General features: G+C 44.8%; 1 protein-coding gene and 2 non-coding genes across 4 annotated transcripts in view; 2 read left to right on the forward strand and 1 right to left on the reverse strand.

Moving 5' to 3' along the window:
- Nucleotides 1–17,005, reverse strand: part of C4H8orf76 (chromosome 4 C8orf76 homolog) — an 18,497-nt gene extending 1,492 nt beyond the window's left edge. Inside the window, exons 1-5 of one of the 2 annotated variants that reach the window (XM_081816494.1) lie at nucleotides 16,847–17,005; nucleotides 13,147–13,242; nucleotides 12,275–12,418; nucleotides 7,279–7,685; nucleotides 3,109–3,241 (exon numbers count right to left, since the gene is read on the reverse strand). In XM_081816494.1, the coding sequence (XP_081672620.1) occupies nucleotides 3,109–3,241; nucleotides 7,279–7,685; nucleotides 12,275–12,418; nucleotides 13,147–13,242; nucleotides 16,847–16,963 (897 nt within the window). In that variant the 5' untranslated portion in view covers nucleotides 16,964–17,005. Of the gene's footprint in view, nucleotides 1–3,108; nucleotides 3,242–7,278; nucleotides 7,737–12,274; nucleotides 12,419–13,146; nucleotides 13,243–16,846 lie in introns of both variants that reach the window. The other variant, XM_081816492.1, reaches the window with a different exon arrangement.
- LOC115942501 (small Cajal body-specific RNA 17) lies at nucleotides 14,298–14,444 on the forward strand. The gene has a single exon (XR_004077122.1).
- On the forward strand, nucleotides 14,538–14,616 carry LOC115942500 (small Cajal body-specific RNA 18). The gene has a single exon (XR_004077121.2).

Genomic DNA, 17,005 nt, shown 5'->3' on the forward strand with positions numbered 1-17,005 from the left:
GTTGCACAACACTGTGCATGTAATTAATGATCTGTATACTAAACCATGATTAAGATGGCAAATTTTATGTTATATATATTTTTTATCTTAAAAAAAGCAGAGAAGGGGAGCTGCTACAGAATAAAAGAGATATAAGAGACAGAAGAACCAAATACAGTCTGTGGACCTTATATGGATCCTTTAATTTTTTTTGTAAGTAGGCTCCACACCCAACGTGGGGCTTGAACTCACGACCCTGAGATCAAGAGTTGGATGGTCTACCCACTGAGCCAGCCAGGTACCCCTAGATCCTAATTCAAATAAAACAACGATAAAAAGAAAAAAAAAAAAGTATGCAATCAATGGATATTTAAGGACACAGGGTCATGCTCATGTCACAAAGTAAGATTAACAGAGCACAAAATGAAATGTACATTATAATCCCAATGAGGGCCCAGACATTTGTCTTTTTTAAAAAGCTCCACAGGTACTTCACATGCATTGTCCAGGTGGAGAACTACTATTCCATGCAGTCCACAGATACACTGAACATGGTAAGGAGAATGTCTTCTTTGTAAGGATAACCTTACTTATAAGGAAACCTAAAATCTAGTTGAAAAGGTAAGACATATTCTTGTATTTTGTGGGGGGTGGCAAAGTGCTATCTATTCAAGCACTGACTCTCCCTGAGCTCAGAGGAGGGAGTCCTTGCCACAGACAGGAATGTTTGGGGAAAGCTTCCTAAAGGATGTGGGACTTTGGCGGGGTCTCTGAGGATGGGAATACAGTCAGTGGGTGGAGATGAGACTACCCATGGCAAGACTGTTAGACGTGGCAGATGAATCTAGAGGATGCAAAAGATTTGTGTAAGGAATTACGAGGTCCCAGGGCGCCTGGGTGGCTCAGTTGGTTAAGTGACTGCCTTCGGCTCAGGTCATGATCCTGGAGTCCCGGGATCGAGTCCCGCATCGGGCTCCCTGCTTGGCAGGGAGTCTGCTTCTCCCTCTGACCCTCCTCCCTCTCATGCTCTCTGTCTCTCATTCTCTCTCTCTCAAATAAATAAATAAAATCTTAAAAAAAAAAAAAAAAAAAGGAATTACGAGGTCCTAAGTTTGGAGTTACTCTCTGGAAGGGCCTGGATATCATGTGGAGGCACCTAAACGAGACCTGACCTCCAAGGTGATGGGGACACACGTGCTGAGTTTTTGAGCAGGCAGGTAATATGCTCAAAGCGATGCTGTGAGGTAAACCCAGCAGCAGCACGGTTTCAGACGGATCTGAGGGGAGAGAGCAAGGAAGCGAGGAGAGCCGAGCCAGGAGGTCACTGTGAGCCGGGCACGAGGTCGTAAGGACAAGGGTGCTGGTGGTGCAAGAGAAATGGAAGGTGGGCCTGAAGGAAGGGCGGCTAGGTGCCTGCTAGAGGTGAGACTGGAGAGGAGATGACCCCCAGCTAGCGAGGTCCCAGCTCTGGATAAAAGAATGACAGAGAGGGGCGCCTGGGTGGCTCAGTTGGTTAAGCGACTGCCTTCGGCTCAGGTCATGATCCTGGAGTCCCGGGATCGAGTCCCGCATCGGGCTCCCTGCTCGGCAGGGAGTCTGCTTCTCCCTCTGACCCTCCTCCCTCTCATGCTCTCTCTCATTCTCTCTGTCTCAAATAAATAAAATCTTAAAAAAAAAAAAAAAAAAAAAAGAATGACAGACAGAACTGATGAAAAAAACAAAGTCTAGAATGAAGAGATGGTTCTCTCCAACTCCTCTCTGCTAGATACTGACAGAGGACTGACCAGAAAGTGTTTTGATGAGCAGCTCCATTTTAGACACTTTGTACCTGAAGTGACAGCAGGATCATCAATCATCTCAGATGAGTCACTTAGGAGGTAACTAGTCTGAGATGTGAGACTAGTGTTTCAGAGATGGGACTAGAGATATAGATTAGAGGGTAATACCAACCCAGAGGTGACAACTGAAGCCATGAGTGTGGTTATGATGTCTGTGGGAGATGGCAGAGAGAACAGAGAACTTAAGTGGAACCTCAGAGAATGTCATGACTTAAGACACAGGAAACTAGGAAGTTCCAAGAGGCAGAGGAATATTAAGAATACAGGAGAAAATCAGACTGCTGTGGTCCCTCGGAAGTAAAGGGAAGAGTAAACAAAAAGCGGGTGGCCAACAGCTATGGACACCAGAAAGATGAAGGAAAACAAAGACTAAGGAAAGGCTACACAGTAAACTAAAGAGGGACAGGCTATCCGCTTCGCATGTCTGTGGGCTCAAAGGAAAGGCTGAAAGAGGCTCAGAGAAAAGTGATAGGAGAATGTGGTCCCATAAGAGGGAAAAGGGGTCCAAGTGGGCGCTTAGTTTAGAGAAGAAGAAAGAAGCCTGGCAATTTAGATGAGCAATAAGTATTTCTTCAAAGAATGATGTTAGGATGGATATGGATATAGACTTATTTCATGGGAAAAGTACCTGAACTATCAAGTTTCAGTCACATACTAACAGGAACTAGTGTGAATAACTTAAATACAAACACAGATAATCTCCAAATGCTATCTTAAGTAATTTCAACATCACTTTTAAAAAAAAGCTAATCAAGGTTAAAAAAAAACAAACCCAAAAACCCTGACATTTGAATTTCTCTGCAACCATCAAGGTAGCAGAAAGGTGGAACAGAAAGAAAATGGACTTGTAGTGGGCCAGGCTCCAGTCTAGCTCTGCAGCTTAAAATTTGGGGCAGGTGCCAACCTGTCTGAGCCTCGCTCCCAGCTCCACCTGTCCCCACAGGCTGTTCTGAGTGTTATGAGGACAAATGAAGGAAAACTGTACAGAAATGCTGCAAGAAATGTCAACATTCATTCATTCGTTTAATCAGCACTCAAAAAACAATAACTGGGCATTTATGATGTGCAAGCAGGCAGGTACTAACAAGCACGGACAGGAAAATGAATCAGCCCCCGCCCCTAGCACCCTGCAGGAGAAAGATGACGAAGAGGCCGCTTTCGCGGATTAAGTGATCAAAAGGCACGTAAAGCAGGGAAAAAGTCCCTTAGTAGAGGAGAGTCGGCTATTTTTTAAAAAACGGTACTGGAGCCAGGAAAAATACCTCTGCTGCCTTGGTTCACATAAACCCACCTCAGCTATCAACAGCAAAGTGTCTTCTTTGAAGCTGAACCCTTTCATTTTATCTTCAATTTCCTGCTGAGTCCTTAAGTTCCTCTCCAAAGCAAATGATGTTTGCTGAGGCTGGGTGAGCTGAAGCAAGAGCCTGAAAAACAGTAAGTCCCAACGTGTGTGCAACAGGGAAGGGAAAGCAGTGAGGAAATGTTCGCAGAGAGCACAGGTATTGGGCTGGATGGGAATCCAACTAGGCTCAAGGAAGGTACTCACCTTCATTTGAATCCCTAAAGCTTCCCACTTGAGCAAAGTGAGCAAACTGCATTGGAGAGTCATCTTTTCTAAAATTCATAGACCAACGCTTCTCAAAGAAATCTTTAGGGAGAAAAACCTCAAAAGGGCTTCCTGTAGAAGTCAAGTGATTGAAAGCACAAACAATTTGGAGTGAAAAGGACAAGCTTCCCAATCAAAGGCTCCTCCTCACAAAATGTCGGGATGTGCTCCTTTGAAGTCAGTGTTCTGTGACCCCTGAAATCCCCCCGAACCCACAGCCACTCGACCTCAAGGACTAATTAGATCCTCCAGCATACTTTAATTACCAGAAGCACGGTCAAATCTTTGACAAGCCTCTGATGACCTCCTTGGACTGCCTCACCACTAACTTCCCATCATAAGCATAACCTGGTCTTCTCTTTCCTCCTCCCTCCTGTCCTTGCCACATGGCTCCTTCTCTTCATTGTTTTTTTTAAAGTACTGAATGTGGGGACGCCTGGGTGGCTCAGTCTGTTGAGCAGCCAATTCTTGATTTCGGCTCAGGTCATGATCTCGGGGTGGTGAGATCGAGCCCCGCATCGGGCTCTGTGCTCAGCAGGGAGTCTGCTTGAGATTCATTCCTCTCCCTCGGCCCCTCTCCAGGCTCCTGCACACTCACACGTTCGTGGGCGCGCTCTCTCTCTCTCTCTAATAAAAAAATAAATCTTCAAAAAAATATTGAATGTGTAGATTTTCCAGTTTCCCTCAGGCCTCACTGGTCCCTATTGCTATTCCCACTAGCACTCAGCTCTCCTGTTCACTCATTTCATGTCTTGAATGGACCACTCACTACTCTAGGTATTGGGAGATACTGGTAGGCAAAACAGCTTCCTGCTTCATGGAATGGAAGGAGAGAGATCACAAATAAGATGATTTCAGGTAGTGAGGAGTGCTGTGCAAAAAAAAAAAAAAAAAAAAAATCCAAGCAGGGTGGATAAAGTATCTGCCTCAGGTGGAGCAGTGAAGGAAGGCTTTTCTGAGTTACCACTCAAGCTAAGACCAAATGATGAGCCAGCCACCACAATATCTGGGGGAAGAAGGCCCTGACACATGAATTAGCTTAATGTGTTTGAAAATCATGAAGATCACTGTGGCTGAAACAGAGAGACAAAAAACTGTAGTAAATGAGAAAGGTCAACATCTCGCAGGGCATTTATGTTCGGGCAATGGGAAGTCACCGGAGAGTCTGGTAGGAGAGCATGCTCTGACCCACATTCCCCCGACTCACTCAAACCTTCTTATGTTACCTACCTGACCTCTGGAAGCATGTACATTTGTGACCCCTTTTATCTTTGATGTCCTTGCTTTCCCCTCTTGCTCCTGAAAGTACTTGAAAATATAGCTTACACTTGCCTCTTCTGTCTCATGTTCATTCAGCCCTCTGCCCTATGCCTTGTCACCCACTGCTACTCAAACTGCCTTCTCAAGGGCTGCAAATGACCTCCTCACTTTCAAATCCTCTCCTCAGAGTCGATCCTACCTGACTTCTCACCATCATCTGGTTGCTCATCTCCTTCCTGAAACTCCTTCATCTCCAGCTCCCTTCTTCTGAGCTCAACTCGTCCTAGGGAAAAGCTCCAACGGGATGTCCTATAGGCACTTGAATCTCAGCACATTAAACCAAAATCTTTACTTTCACCCGAAGTCTGCTCTGCTCCTCCTCCTGTGTGTCCTGTCTCCTCAAAAGGTGCCACCATCCACCCAAGGTAGCTCTTGACTCGTCCTGGACTCTCCCCTCCCTGTCTTTCCCACACCCTCAGCTGGTCACCAGGTTCCGTCTATCCCATCCTGCAGTGATGTCCATGTCCTCGTTTTATTACCAGTGCACTATCCTAGGTCAGATCCTCATCGACACCCACCGATGACTCTACAGCTCCTTCACTGGTGTCTCGGGATCCCAACTCCTTCCTCCAAAATCCCCTCCCAGCCACCAGATCTCTCTCTCGAAATCACAGCTCTTGTCACACCGCTTGGACATTTAAAACCTTCAAATACTATTCAGGCCTTCAGCATAAGGACCAAATCCTTCAAGATGACATTTAACATCTTAGGCTAACAGAAGTACAGCCTTTACTGAATGCTGACCGTGTACTGGGCACTACACCAAGAGCTCCGACACGTGAATTCGAACCACCCCATGGACAAGGCATTTCCCCCTTTCTCCATGAAGATGAAGATGAAGGAAACAGAGAGCAGAGAGATTAAGTAATTTGTGCAAGGCCAGACCACTAGCAAGGGGAGGGGCCACACCCGTTCACTCAGTAACAATCTATTAGGTTGCTTACGGTGAGCCCTGACTCCCCCACCCCCCCACCGTGTCATCCTGGATCGCGGTCTGCGGCCCCCTCTCGGCTCCACCATCAAGGCTGCTGTCACCGCACCTGCTCTGGGACGACCCTACGCCCCAGCGGCCCTTCCATCCGCAGGCTGTGCTTTCCTCCACTTTACCTAGCCTGCCTCTTCTCATCTGGGGAATGGTCCAGAGTCAGCAAGATGCCCCGGAAAGCACACAAGCTGTGGACTCAGAGGCCGGGGTCCCAGTCATGGCAGCATTTCATGGCTGTGCCACTTTGGGCGTAATGCTGAGTTAGTTCCCTGGTCTCTACGAGAGGGTGCCAACGACCGCCCCACGGAGGGGGAGGATTAAAATGAAACAACGTATACAAAGCTCCAGTACCCATTTCTCTCCATAGCTGATGAAGGTTCCCAGAAACATCTGGCAGAAGCGTCGCTCCCCCAGTAAAGCTCTCTTCTTCCCGCTACAGTGGACAGCTCCCGTAGGGGTCTGCTCCCGCTACCAATACCCCGTTAGTGCCCGGGCCACCTGTCACTGACCACACGTGTACTGTCCTCAGCACTCTGAGTGGTGTAAGGAAAGGGCCTTTAAAAAAAAAAAAAAAAAAAGACTTCCTTATTTTGAGAGAGAGAGCATGAGCGGGGGGAGGGGCAGAGGGAGAGAGAGAATCCTCAAGCCGACTCCCTGCTGAGCGGGGAGCCCGACTCAGGGCTTGATCCCATGACCCAGAGATCATGACCCAAGCCAAAACCAAGAGCCAATGCTCAACCAACTGAGCCACCCAGGCGCCGCTAAAAGGGCGTCTTTTTAAGAATCTTTATGATCCCAGCACCCAGCATATGCCCAGCATACCACTGGTTCAATGTACTTCTGAATCAAAGTAATGTAGTCAACACTAAACATTTGCTGAATAAAGTTTACAATTTGCTTCATAGATAGCATTTCTCAGTAAGCCTCACTGTTAATATTTCTAGAATTCTCCAGAGTTAAAAACAGTAACAACAACAACACTCTTTTGGCATCACCTGAGACCTAAGAGAATTTGTTTCTCTCATAAAGTATAGAATTTGGTCAAGTGTATGTTCCCTTTTCCCTTAAACTCTTATAACTATGGATTTAAAGTGTTTGGAGTCCCTAAATCATGGGAATTCTCTGTAGAATGAGTTAAACATTGTTTATTCATATTGTCAATAGTGATCCAAACACAAGAGCCAATTTTTGTCTTTAGTAGATCTCTGTGGAACCTACAAGTGAAAAATTCCTTGTTTAAAATACCTCTTCCCCTTTGTCAATGTTTTATACATTTAATTTTCTTTGCCTAATTTTAATGTTTTCCAATTTTAACATTTTATCTTGAGTGATGATACAAATCATATTCTTGAGCAAATAACAGTTTTGTTTCTAAATCTTACATACTAAAAGGACATATTCAAAGGATTCCATCTAGACCATAGGGGAAAAAAAAATCTCAAAAACAAGCCAAATGTCTATCCTAGGACTTTTTGAAGCTTAAAATTAGAAAAATCACACCTTTACCCTGGGCCTAGTACCATGTGCTGTTTAATCCATTCTTCACTTACCTGGTTCGTATAAAAGAGGCACATGCTTTCATCTGAGTCTCTAGCAACTCTGCTTCTCTCTTCTCTGCCACGCAGTTTTGAATATTTTTCAAAGCTTTCTCATTCTTCTGGTTATTACTACTGCTTGCTTCCATAGAAAACACAGAGCTCTCAGGCAACGTTTCAGGAAAACACAAAAGACAGTCTTTTCCTGAGTGTGGAAAGGAGGATTTGACAGTTTTGTCACTGGAGGTGAAATTGTTCTGTTTCTGAGATGACGCACACAATGTTGACAGAGCTGGCCCCAGATTCAGGTAAGCCTCTGCCAATTTGCCCCAGTTCCAAGGATCAAACGGATGCAAAGAAATTAGTTTCTGTAGGCAGAGAACTGTTTTCTCCAAGTTCGGCAGACTTGAGCAAATAGCCAACTGGAGGTAGAGCACAGTGGTTAAATGGTCTGTGTTAGTTGCTTTATTTTCCTAAGGAGAAAAAACAATTAAAAATTTTATTATTTTTTTAAGATTCTATTTTTAAGCAATCTCTATACGCAGTGTGGGGCCCGAACCCACAACCCTGAGATCAACACTTGTATGCTCCACCGACTCAGCTAGCCAGGTGCCCAAGTGTTAAAAACTTTAAACTGCGGAACATTTTCCATGTAAAAATGGAGATGCCTAAAAACCCAAGTTGTGTATGTTGTAAATCAGACGTATCTTTCAATAGCTACAAGTAGAGACAACTGTTTGAAGCTATAAATCTAGAGAAACACATACTACCGACCAAAATAACCACCAGACACTCCCAAACATCCTGTCATAACCATAGCATAATTCATGTGACAGTGGCCTGACAAAATTCAGCACCCAAATCATAAATGTCAGTTTATCTTCAATTTTTATTGTAATCTTTATTGTCTTAGCCAGACAGCTGAAAGACCCAAGCCAACTTTTGTTTACCCTGGGGTAATGGTTCCATTTTAATATTCCAGGCTTCCTAATAATCCAAATGGCAGTTTCCTTGAGGATTCAAATGGACTCCATTTCCAAATTTGACTTGGCTTAGACATCTTAAACAGGATCGCCCTGAAGCTCTCAGTGCTTCATGAGGCATCATAATTGAATCCAAATGCCGTCCCTGGTAACCATTACCAAGGCCAATTATTTTTGGCCAGAAGGGGTTGCTTGGTTTCCTTCTGATCAGAAAATGCTTTTTCAAGTCTCTTTAACCAGAGCCACCACCTCTTGCCTAACTTGACATATGGCAAAAGCCCTGTGGGTTAGGGAAAACAAGGCTTCTTTTTCTACGTTGGTCTGTGGAGAGCAGATGGCAGACTAAAATTACCTTTCAGTTAATTTTAAGCCTAAAGAAAACCTGGCCTACTAGTATCCAGATCAAGCTCCTGCGCACAACTACAATGGGCGAGAAATGCAAGTAAAACTACCCAGTATGCAGCCTGAAGAAACAGGCCAGTGAGTGAAAGCTTGGGGAGAATCTAAATATTTATATATTAAGTGATAATACAGAAAATAAAGCTCCATGTGACCTATCTGGTGATACTGCACCTTCCCAACGACAGAATACATCTGGTTTTATTCATACTATTGTTTTGTATTCTGTCCTTCCTAACGGACCATTAGATTCCAAAAGGGGTTTTTGTTTTACTTTTTAAAATTCATTTATTTCAACCTCAGTCAGCTCTGACCACACATAAAATTCTTCTCTGAAGTTTTCCCTTCAGAAAACTTCTACAATTTTTTTTTACTTTGTTTTAATTCCAATTAGTTAACATACAGTGTTATGTTAGTTTCAGGTGTACAACATAGTGATTTAACACCTCCATACATGCCCCTCTGCTCATCAAAAGTGCACAAACCTTAATCCCCATCACCAGGTTCACCCATCCCCCACCTCCACTCCCCTCCCCTCTGGTAACCATCAGTTTGTTCTCTATAGTTAAGAATCTGTTTCTTGCCTTTTGACTTCTCTCATTTTTTTTTGTTGTTGTTCATTGCTGAATTCCTAGTACAGAGCATAGCCCCTTGGACATAACACATGTTCAGTAACTAATTAATCTTCATGTCTTTTATTTATAAGGAGAACAACACATACAGATTTTAAGAAATGCTACCTTTCTTCTGCAACTAGTCTATAGTGCTTTATGCTGTTTAATAACATTTCATATCGAGAATGTATGTTGGGGTAGAGGCTGTTACATACAAACCATGATTTTTTTTTTTTTTAAGATTTTATTAATTTATTTGACAGAGAGAGAGCACAAGTAGGCAGAGCGACAGGCAGAGGGAGAGGGAGAAGCAGACTCCCTGCTGAGCAGGGAGCCCAATGCGGGACTCGATCCCAGAACCCTGGGATCATGACCTGAGCCAAAGGCAGACGCTTAACAACTGAGCCACCCAGGTGCCCCCAAACCATAATTTTGATGGGAGGGTTTTTACAGCATAAATAGTAAATAACTCTCTGGAAATTAAATTCCATTTAAATGACTTCGTGTTATTTTTCCAGAATAATGCAACTCCTTCTGAAATGCAATAATGATGACAAGAGTTAATATTTATTGAGTGCGAACATATGCCAGGCACTATTCTAAGCGATTTACTCACTTAATCCTCATGACAATCCTTTAAAATGGATTCCACCATTATCCGCATTTCATCGAAGAGGGAACTGAGTCACAACAGAGAAGTTAGGGAACCTGCCTGAAGTCACACAGCTAGTAAGTAGCAGAGCTACAGTCAGCCATACCAGAAGGCAAAGAATGAAGGGTACTTTAGAAGCGCTGATGCATGCTAGCTGGCTTAGGATTCTCCCTCTAGATGAACAGTGTATGTGCACGGTATGGATATGCTTCATCTGTCACCTTAGCACTGAACCCAGAACCGGGCACATGGTGAGACTGAAATCAATGTTTGTAGAGTGCACACATTTAAAAGAGTCATTTACCGTAGGAAAGCAATGTCCTTAACCACAGCTTATCACATAAGCATATCAGTTACTGTAAGATGTTTCATTATTTAAATAAGAAATAAAATATAAGTAAGTTCTATTACAAATTTTGTCCAAAAATCATGAAGAAGAGAGATGAATTAGAAGTTGTGAGCATAGGGGCACCTGGGTGGCTCAGTCGTTAAGCATCTGCCTTCGGCTCAGGTCGTGATCCCAGGGTCCTGGGATCGAGCCCCGCATCGGGCTCCCTGCTCAGTGGGAAGGCTGCTTCTCCCTCTCCCACTCCCCCTGCTTGTGTTCCCTCTCTCACTGTGTCTCTCTCTGTCAAATAAATAAATAAAATCTTAAAAAAAAAAAAGAAGTTGTGAGCATAACGTGTTCATATCCCAACAGGCACTCCAGGACGGGCTGTCTATTTTGTTCAGTGCTGTATACCGACCTGTCCCCCACAGAACACGAAAGGACGATAACTACCGAGACAAAAACAGAAACAGGACAGAGCTAATAACAAAACAGAAAGGTCTGTAAGTAGGGAAGAAATTTTAAAAATAAAACAAAACCCGGGGTACCAAGCAGTGAGAAACTGCAAAATTGGTAGGCTCCACTGAAATCATGTGAAGAGACTCAAAAAAGGGGGAGACCCACGGGCCTACACTGCTGGTTCCTTCCCCAACAGGGTGCCTAGAAGCCTGATGGGCAGTTCTCAGTCCTGCCAGGGGAGCTGAAGGTCTTCTGACTAGTCCTTCCTCCTGCTTCGTATCATCCCAAGCTCTGGACACCTGGCATCTGCTGATAGGCAACAGATGTTTCTCTGAGCCGCAGAAACAGACTTCCGAAGCTGGAAGGAACCACAGGAATGATCCAGACGCTAACACTGCCACCACCTTCTGTAGGTTAGGCAGGGAGGAGCAGAGCAGTGACGTGCAAGAGATGCCAGGAAGAGAGAGGTGACAAGAGAGCACAGAACAGGAACGAAGGACGGGGGCCTGATGTCTAGAAAAAGGTACCAAAAGGGCCAACGCTGCGGCTAATTTGCAGACCCGGGCGACTGAGAATGAACGCTGTTTACGCTGTTAAACACCAAGTTCACTGTTTGGGCCATGTGCTTCCTGAACAAGGTAATCTTACCTTCCAGCTTGAGAACTGACGCACATTTATTAGAGGGGAGAAAAAGAACAAGACGCAGCTTGTTTTCCACGTCCCAAAGACAATTTCTAAGGTTTGCTCTCACTGCAAGAGGCTGAGGTCGCAGGCAATGAACCCCATCGGCAAGTAAATTTAGGGATTTTTCTTAGTTAATGAGATGGAGGAGGACGGCTCAATTGCATGCATACTTTAGGCTGACCAGCAGCCTGATCTGCAGGGTTCAAGATCAGTGTCTGGGTCCCTCATTAATTCCCTCTGAGGAAGAAAACTGGTCATCTATAAACTAAGACTGGTCAACTTAGACCAATCCTCATATAAAATTTAAACACAGAAAAACCAGAAGTAAATAAAAATGCCTTCATCTGAAAACAAAAACAAGCAGAATCTAGAATTGCAAATAACTGCTTTTCTTTACCCCTTTAAAAAAGGATTCTGCGAATTCCATTTAAGAATAAAAAAGGCTGTTAAGCTTGGCTTAGTATGATATTTAGGGTTTTTTGGGTAATTTTTTTCCTGTTTACAAAAGTAATCCATGTTCATTATAGAAATTTTGGAAAATAAAATCTTAAAAAAAAAAATTTAAAGAGAAAAACATTACTGATGATCCTCCTACTCTGAACACTTACTCTTAACAAGAGTAAAACCTTTTTTTTACAAATGAGATTTTCAGGCAATGAAGAATTTTGAGCATAACACAGGAAAGAAAAAAATATTACAAGAAAATGACTGTCTAGAGCTCCGAACTGTTCATCATTATAAAGTTCTTATACCACTGAAGATTTTCTTCTACTTAAGCAAACCCACAGATTTTGCTGCTAGCAAGTTTTTTTGTTTGTTTTTTTGTTTTAGAAAACAAACTATTTAACAATCCCAGGAAAGCGAAAGGAATGTAAGCAGTGAAACCACTTACCAAGTTTGTAGCAATCTCCAATGCTTCTGTGTGCCTTCCCAGGTGAACCAGACACCGAACCTGGCCTTCCTGGACATCCCTTTTCATGGCAAAATTCGTAGATGGCAATTTTTCAGAGATACTGGAATACTCTTGCAGTGCTTTCTGCCAATTATTTGTTAAATAAAGGAAATGAAGAGAAGGGATAAAAAGAGAGGCAAAAATAAAGTAAAAGAAAGGATTCAGTTATAGGGATGATTTTTTTCTTGGCAGAATATTATTATAACCGACTCTACAATGAACTGAGGAAGACTTGAGTATTTGTCAGTACTATTTTTCTAAAAGGTAGAAAAGAGATGGCTGGAGAATATAACCACTACTACCATGGGAAACACCGTACAGTAGGAAGAGCATTTTGGAGCCAAACAGACCAGGGTTTGAATCCTGGTTTTGCCACTAACTTGCTATACAACCTTCCTTCTCTCATCAGCAAAATAACAACAACTCTTGTGAAGAAGAAATGAAATTTTATATGTAAAGTGACCTAGTATCTACTTGTTCTCCCCTTTTCTCACACATTTTGGGGTGCTCTGCTCCTGTGACTCCATGGGGCATCTGTGCTAGAGGCTCCCACAGAATGAGGAGATACAGAACCTGGGGAAACAGACCTGCAAGGATCCCCAAAAGATCGCTATATTGTAGGCACAGGAAACAAAACAAGTGATACAGAGCCATGTAGAAAAGGACAGAAACTTGGGATTCTGAGATTACAAACACTTATCACAGAAGATTAAATTCACCCTCACAAACAATACGCTCATAACTAATATGCTATAACTGATAGAACAACAGCCTATTTCAAGTAGTGCAACCTTATATATGTTGAATTCTACCTGATACTCTTGCCGTCTGTAGGCGAGGTCCCCTTTGAATTTCTTCAAAGTTAGAGCTTCAACATCATCATTGCTCTCTGTTTCTTCATAAAACCACTAGAAATTGTGAAAATAGCATATTATAGAGAATTAAGTTATGCTTTTCCCCCTCATACTCAAGTCGAAGCAATTTCCCATTCATAATTGATTAAGCCTCAAAAATTGACATACTTCTGGGACGCCTGGGTGGCTCAGTCGGTTAAGCGTCTGCCTTCGGCTCAGGTCATGATCCCAGCGTCCTGGGATCCGAGCCTCGCATCAGGCTCCCTGCTCAGCCCAGAGCCTGCTTCTCCCTCTGCCTCTGCCCCTCCCCCCAACTCATGTTCTCCCACACTCTGTGCATGTGCTTTCTCTAATAAATAAATCAATAAAATCTTAAAAATATATATATTTCTTTAGGATGAGACTCACAGGAAAACATCCAACAAGAAGAATGACAATTTTAGCGATGGCTCAGTTTTCAAATTGAAATTATCATGAGTAATAAACATACCAATAATAAGAAACCTCTCAACTGAAAAAGCAGCACAGACATACATGGTTCTATCTAGAGCATTTCAAGATGGAGTCGTGGTGCCTGGGAAGCTACATTTTAACTAGCACAGTTCCCAATGCTTCTTTAGACTGAGACAGGTTTCCCTGTAGAGACATTTTTAGAGTGGATGGAACAGGGATTGACAACTCTTTATGGAAAGGACAAAGGAAAAAGGAATTACCTTTGCTTATAGTGCTTTTATGAAAATATCATAAAAGCAAAAAGTAGAATCTAACCAAAGAGATTGAAATTAAGGCCACAAGGAGGTTTCCATTCCAATCAAATGCCAAAGACCTGTAGAAGAGAAGTCTGAGGAAATGCCCATCTGGAATATTTTATTCGCTCTTCTACTGATAGAAAGGAAAGCGAGACTGGGATTTCTCGGTTAGTGAGTAAAGAACATTAAGATGAGAAAACAGGTGTAACAAAAAGCAGTCCGGGGGTGCGGATGCACGGAGGGGCCGAAGTCCAGGCACCTGGGCCTGAGAGGCGCGGGGAGACCCGGAGACTGGGCGCCGGGTGGGGGTGGGGGCGATTGGCGTCCGAGGGAGGGTAGCGAGTGTGGGAGGGCAGGGAGTCCCCGAGTCCCCAGTGTAGCCCGCAACGCAGATGAGCTCGCAGGATTTTCCTTATATGATCGGGGCCCGTTGCTGGCGGCGCCGCTGGCCCGGAGCCTGAGAGGATTATGAAAACGTTTCAGGCGAGGTGTGGCTGGGGACCGGGGCGGGGGAGATGAGGGGCAGCGGACTAGGCTGGAGATGAGGGAGAGTTAGGGAGGTCTCTGCCTCTTTAACTGTGAGCCCTGAACTGTGAGCCCTGGTCGATGACGACGTGACCACTGCGCAATCTGAGTTCTAGGAACCAGGTGATGGAGTGTGTGCTGAGAACTGAGACCGAAAACAAAACAAAACAAAACAAAAAACAAAAAACAGTCCGTGTGCCAGTTTTTCCAGCCTCAAAGTAGTAGGTCAAGCTCCCTTTTACTCACAGTAAAACATACTGAGGCTGAACGTAGTCTATCCCCAGGTAAGTGCTATCAAAACGCAACTGCATTTGTGGTGGTTCTACCATCATGTCAAAATCGCTTGGTTCTATTTCTAAAAGTGTTGCCTGGGTATCACTACCCTCCTATTATCTTAGTAAAAGTTTCTCTCCTTCGCCTGATCCATCACAGCGAAGAAAGCTGGTAACTGCTGTTTTTCTGTTGTCCCTGAAGTACCACGTAAGTCAACAAGTCTATGTCCTGAACCCATAATTTCCCTTCGTGCTCTACCGCTCTCCAGTCACAATGCCGATCCCAGCTGAACAAGAACTGCCGAACTGCAAACCTTCATGCAATTCTCATGATCCCACTGGGAAATGATCAAGAAAAACTGGCTTTCAAATGATTGTTTCTATTCTCCCACATAACCTGCAGGCCCGCAACCATTCAAACAGGGATGGCTTCAAATCCCCCTTTCTGGTAAGAGAAAGGAGGGAAGAACTGTGAGCAAGGGTGGAACAAAGAGGTGAAGTGCTGGATAAGGCCGACCTCTGTCCCGCAGAGACAACAGAAGTCTTCTACCCCAAGCTCCCGGTTTTATACCCAGGGAAATCAACATGACTTGAATAAGGCTTCTTTGAGTTTACGAGCAGCATCATACACCAAACAAATCCTAAAGACAAGTGATCTTTGGATTTTACTTTGTAAGTGTAAGCACATCACACCTGACCAAGTATCTCACCCATTTCACTCCACAGTAACCCTGTGAGCCAGCAAATATTATTTTTCCCAAATTACAAATAAGGAATTAACACCTTGGAAAGCAAGTGGTAAAGCCAACGCTGCAATGCAGGGTCCTATCTCATAACCACGGCTTTTAATGCTGCACACATAACTTCCCAAGTCCATTCCTGGTTTTAGTCTACATGATCAACTACTATACGTAACTTTGAAAGAATGTATGTGATAAGGAGAAAAGATAAGTTAAATAAAACAAACATAATTCAGTAATTACTGAGCACCTGACATCTTTAAGTACAATGGGTTTTTTTTGTTTTTTTTTTTAATTTTACTTATTTATTTGACAGAGGGAGAGAGAGCACAAGCAAGGGGGAGTGGCAGGCAGAGGGAGAAGCAGGCTCCCCGCTGAGCAGAGAGCCCAGGACCCTGGGTCGGAAGGCTGACGCTCAACCGACTGAGCCACCCAGGCTCCCCCTAAGTACAACGGTTTTAAGAAAAAATGAAGACAATACAAATAAAGGAACTTAGCACAGTGCCTGAAACAGGTTAAGTTTCTGATACATAGTATTGTAGTTCTTATACATGAGATGAGATTTACATACATGCAATAACACCAAGTTAATATTCTACCAATTCAAAATATTCACGGAGTTCCTGTTATTAACAAAAACTGCCAGGCACTGGAGGACATAAAGTTAAGCCCCCACTCTCCTGTGATCATTTAGCACTCCGGGTCGAAGAGCTTTAGGTTACTGACAAGTGCTGTAATACAAACTGAATGGCGGGGGGGCGGGGGGGGGCACTCCAAGTCAAACATATTTGCTCGGAAGGAGGAATCAGAAAATACTTCCTGGAGGAGGCGGCATTCAAGATGTGCTCTAAGAAATGGATATAACTGAACGCTGTGACCATGCGAGCGGGGCTGACGTGGGTTGAGAGAATCATTGAACAAGGGCAGGCCCGTGGGTGGGACGTCGCTGTCTGGGGAGCAGAGAAGTTTTGCACAGTGGGCGGTGGCCGGATTTCTGGGGCCCCTGACTGCCCGGCTGCAGATTCAGTGAGGGCGCACAGAGTTACTGAAGATTTCAGGATAGCGAGCCTTGGCGACACCCACCAAACGCCCCGTGCGAGTTAATCGCCAACAGCTCGGGGCCCAGTGGGCCGAGCCCACCGGGTGGGGCTTCGGAAACGTCCCGGCCTCGTGGGGTAGGGGGAAGACAACTGGAGGGGAGGCCTGCGGGGGCGCAGGGTCGGCCGGGCGAGGCGGCGGGCACCGACACCGCGAGGACCTGGGTTCCGTGGGCGGCGGCGCGGGAGCCCGGCGTTTGAAGCGCTCCCCGCCCGGGACCTGCGGAGGCCAGGCCCGGGGTCCGGAGAGAGGCCAGCAAGCCCCGCCCTCTCACCTGCGGCTCGCAGCGCTTGGCGCGGTAGGACGCCGGCGGTCCAGGCCGCCGCTCCCGCCTCTCCTCGAACACCGAGTCCTCGAACTCGCCGCCCAGCAACCAGCACCCGGTCTCCATGGCGCGCTCGCCGCCGGGGATCGGGAGGGGGCGGTGCCTAGA

The sequence above is a fragment of the Leptonychotes weddellii genome, chromosome 4, assembly GCF_054177405.1.
Source record: "Leptonychotes weddellii isolate Sample4059 chromosome 4, ASM5417740v2, whole genome shotgun sequence".
Taxonomy (NCBI): Eukaryota; Metazoa; Chordata; class Mammalia; order Carnivora; family Phocidae; genus Leptonychotes; species Leptonychotes weddellii.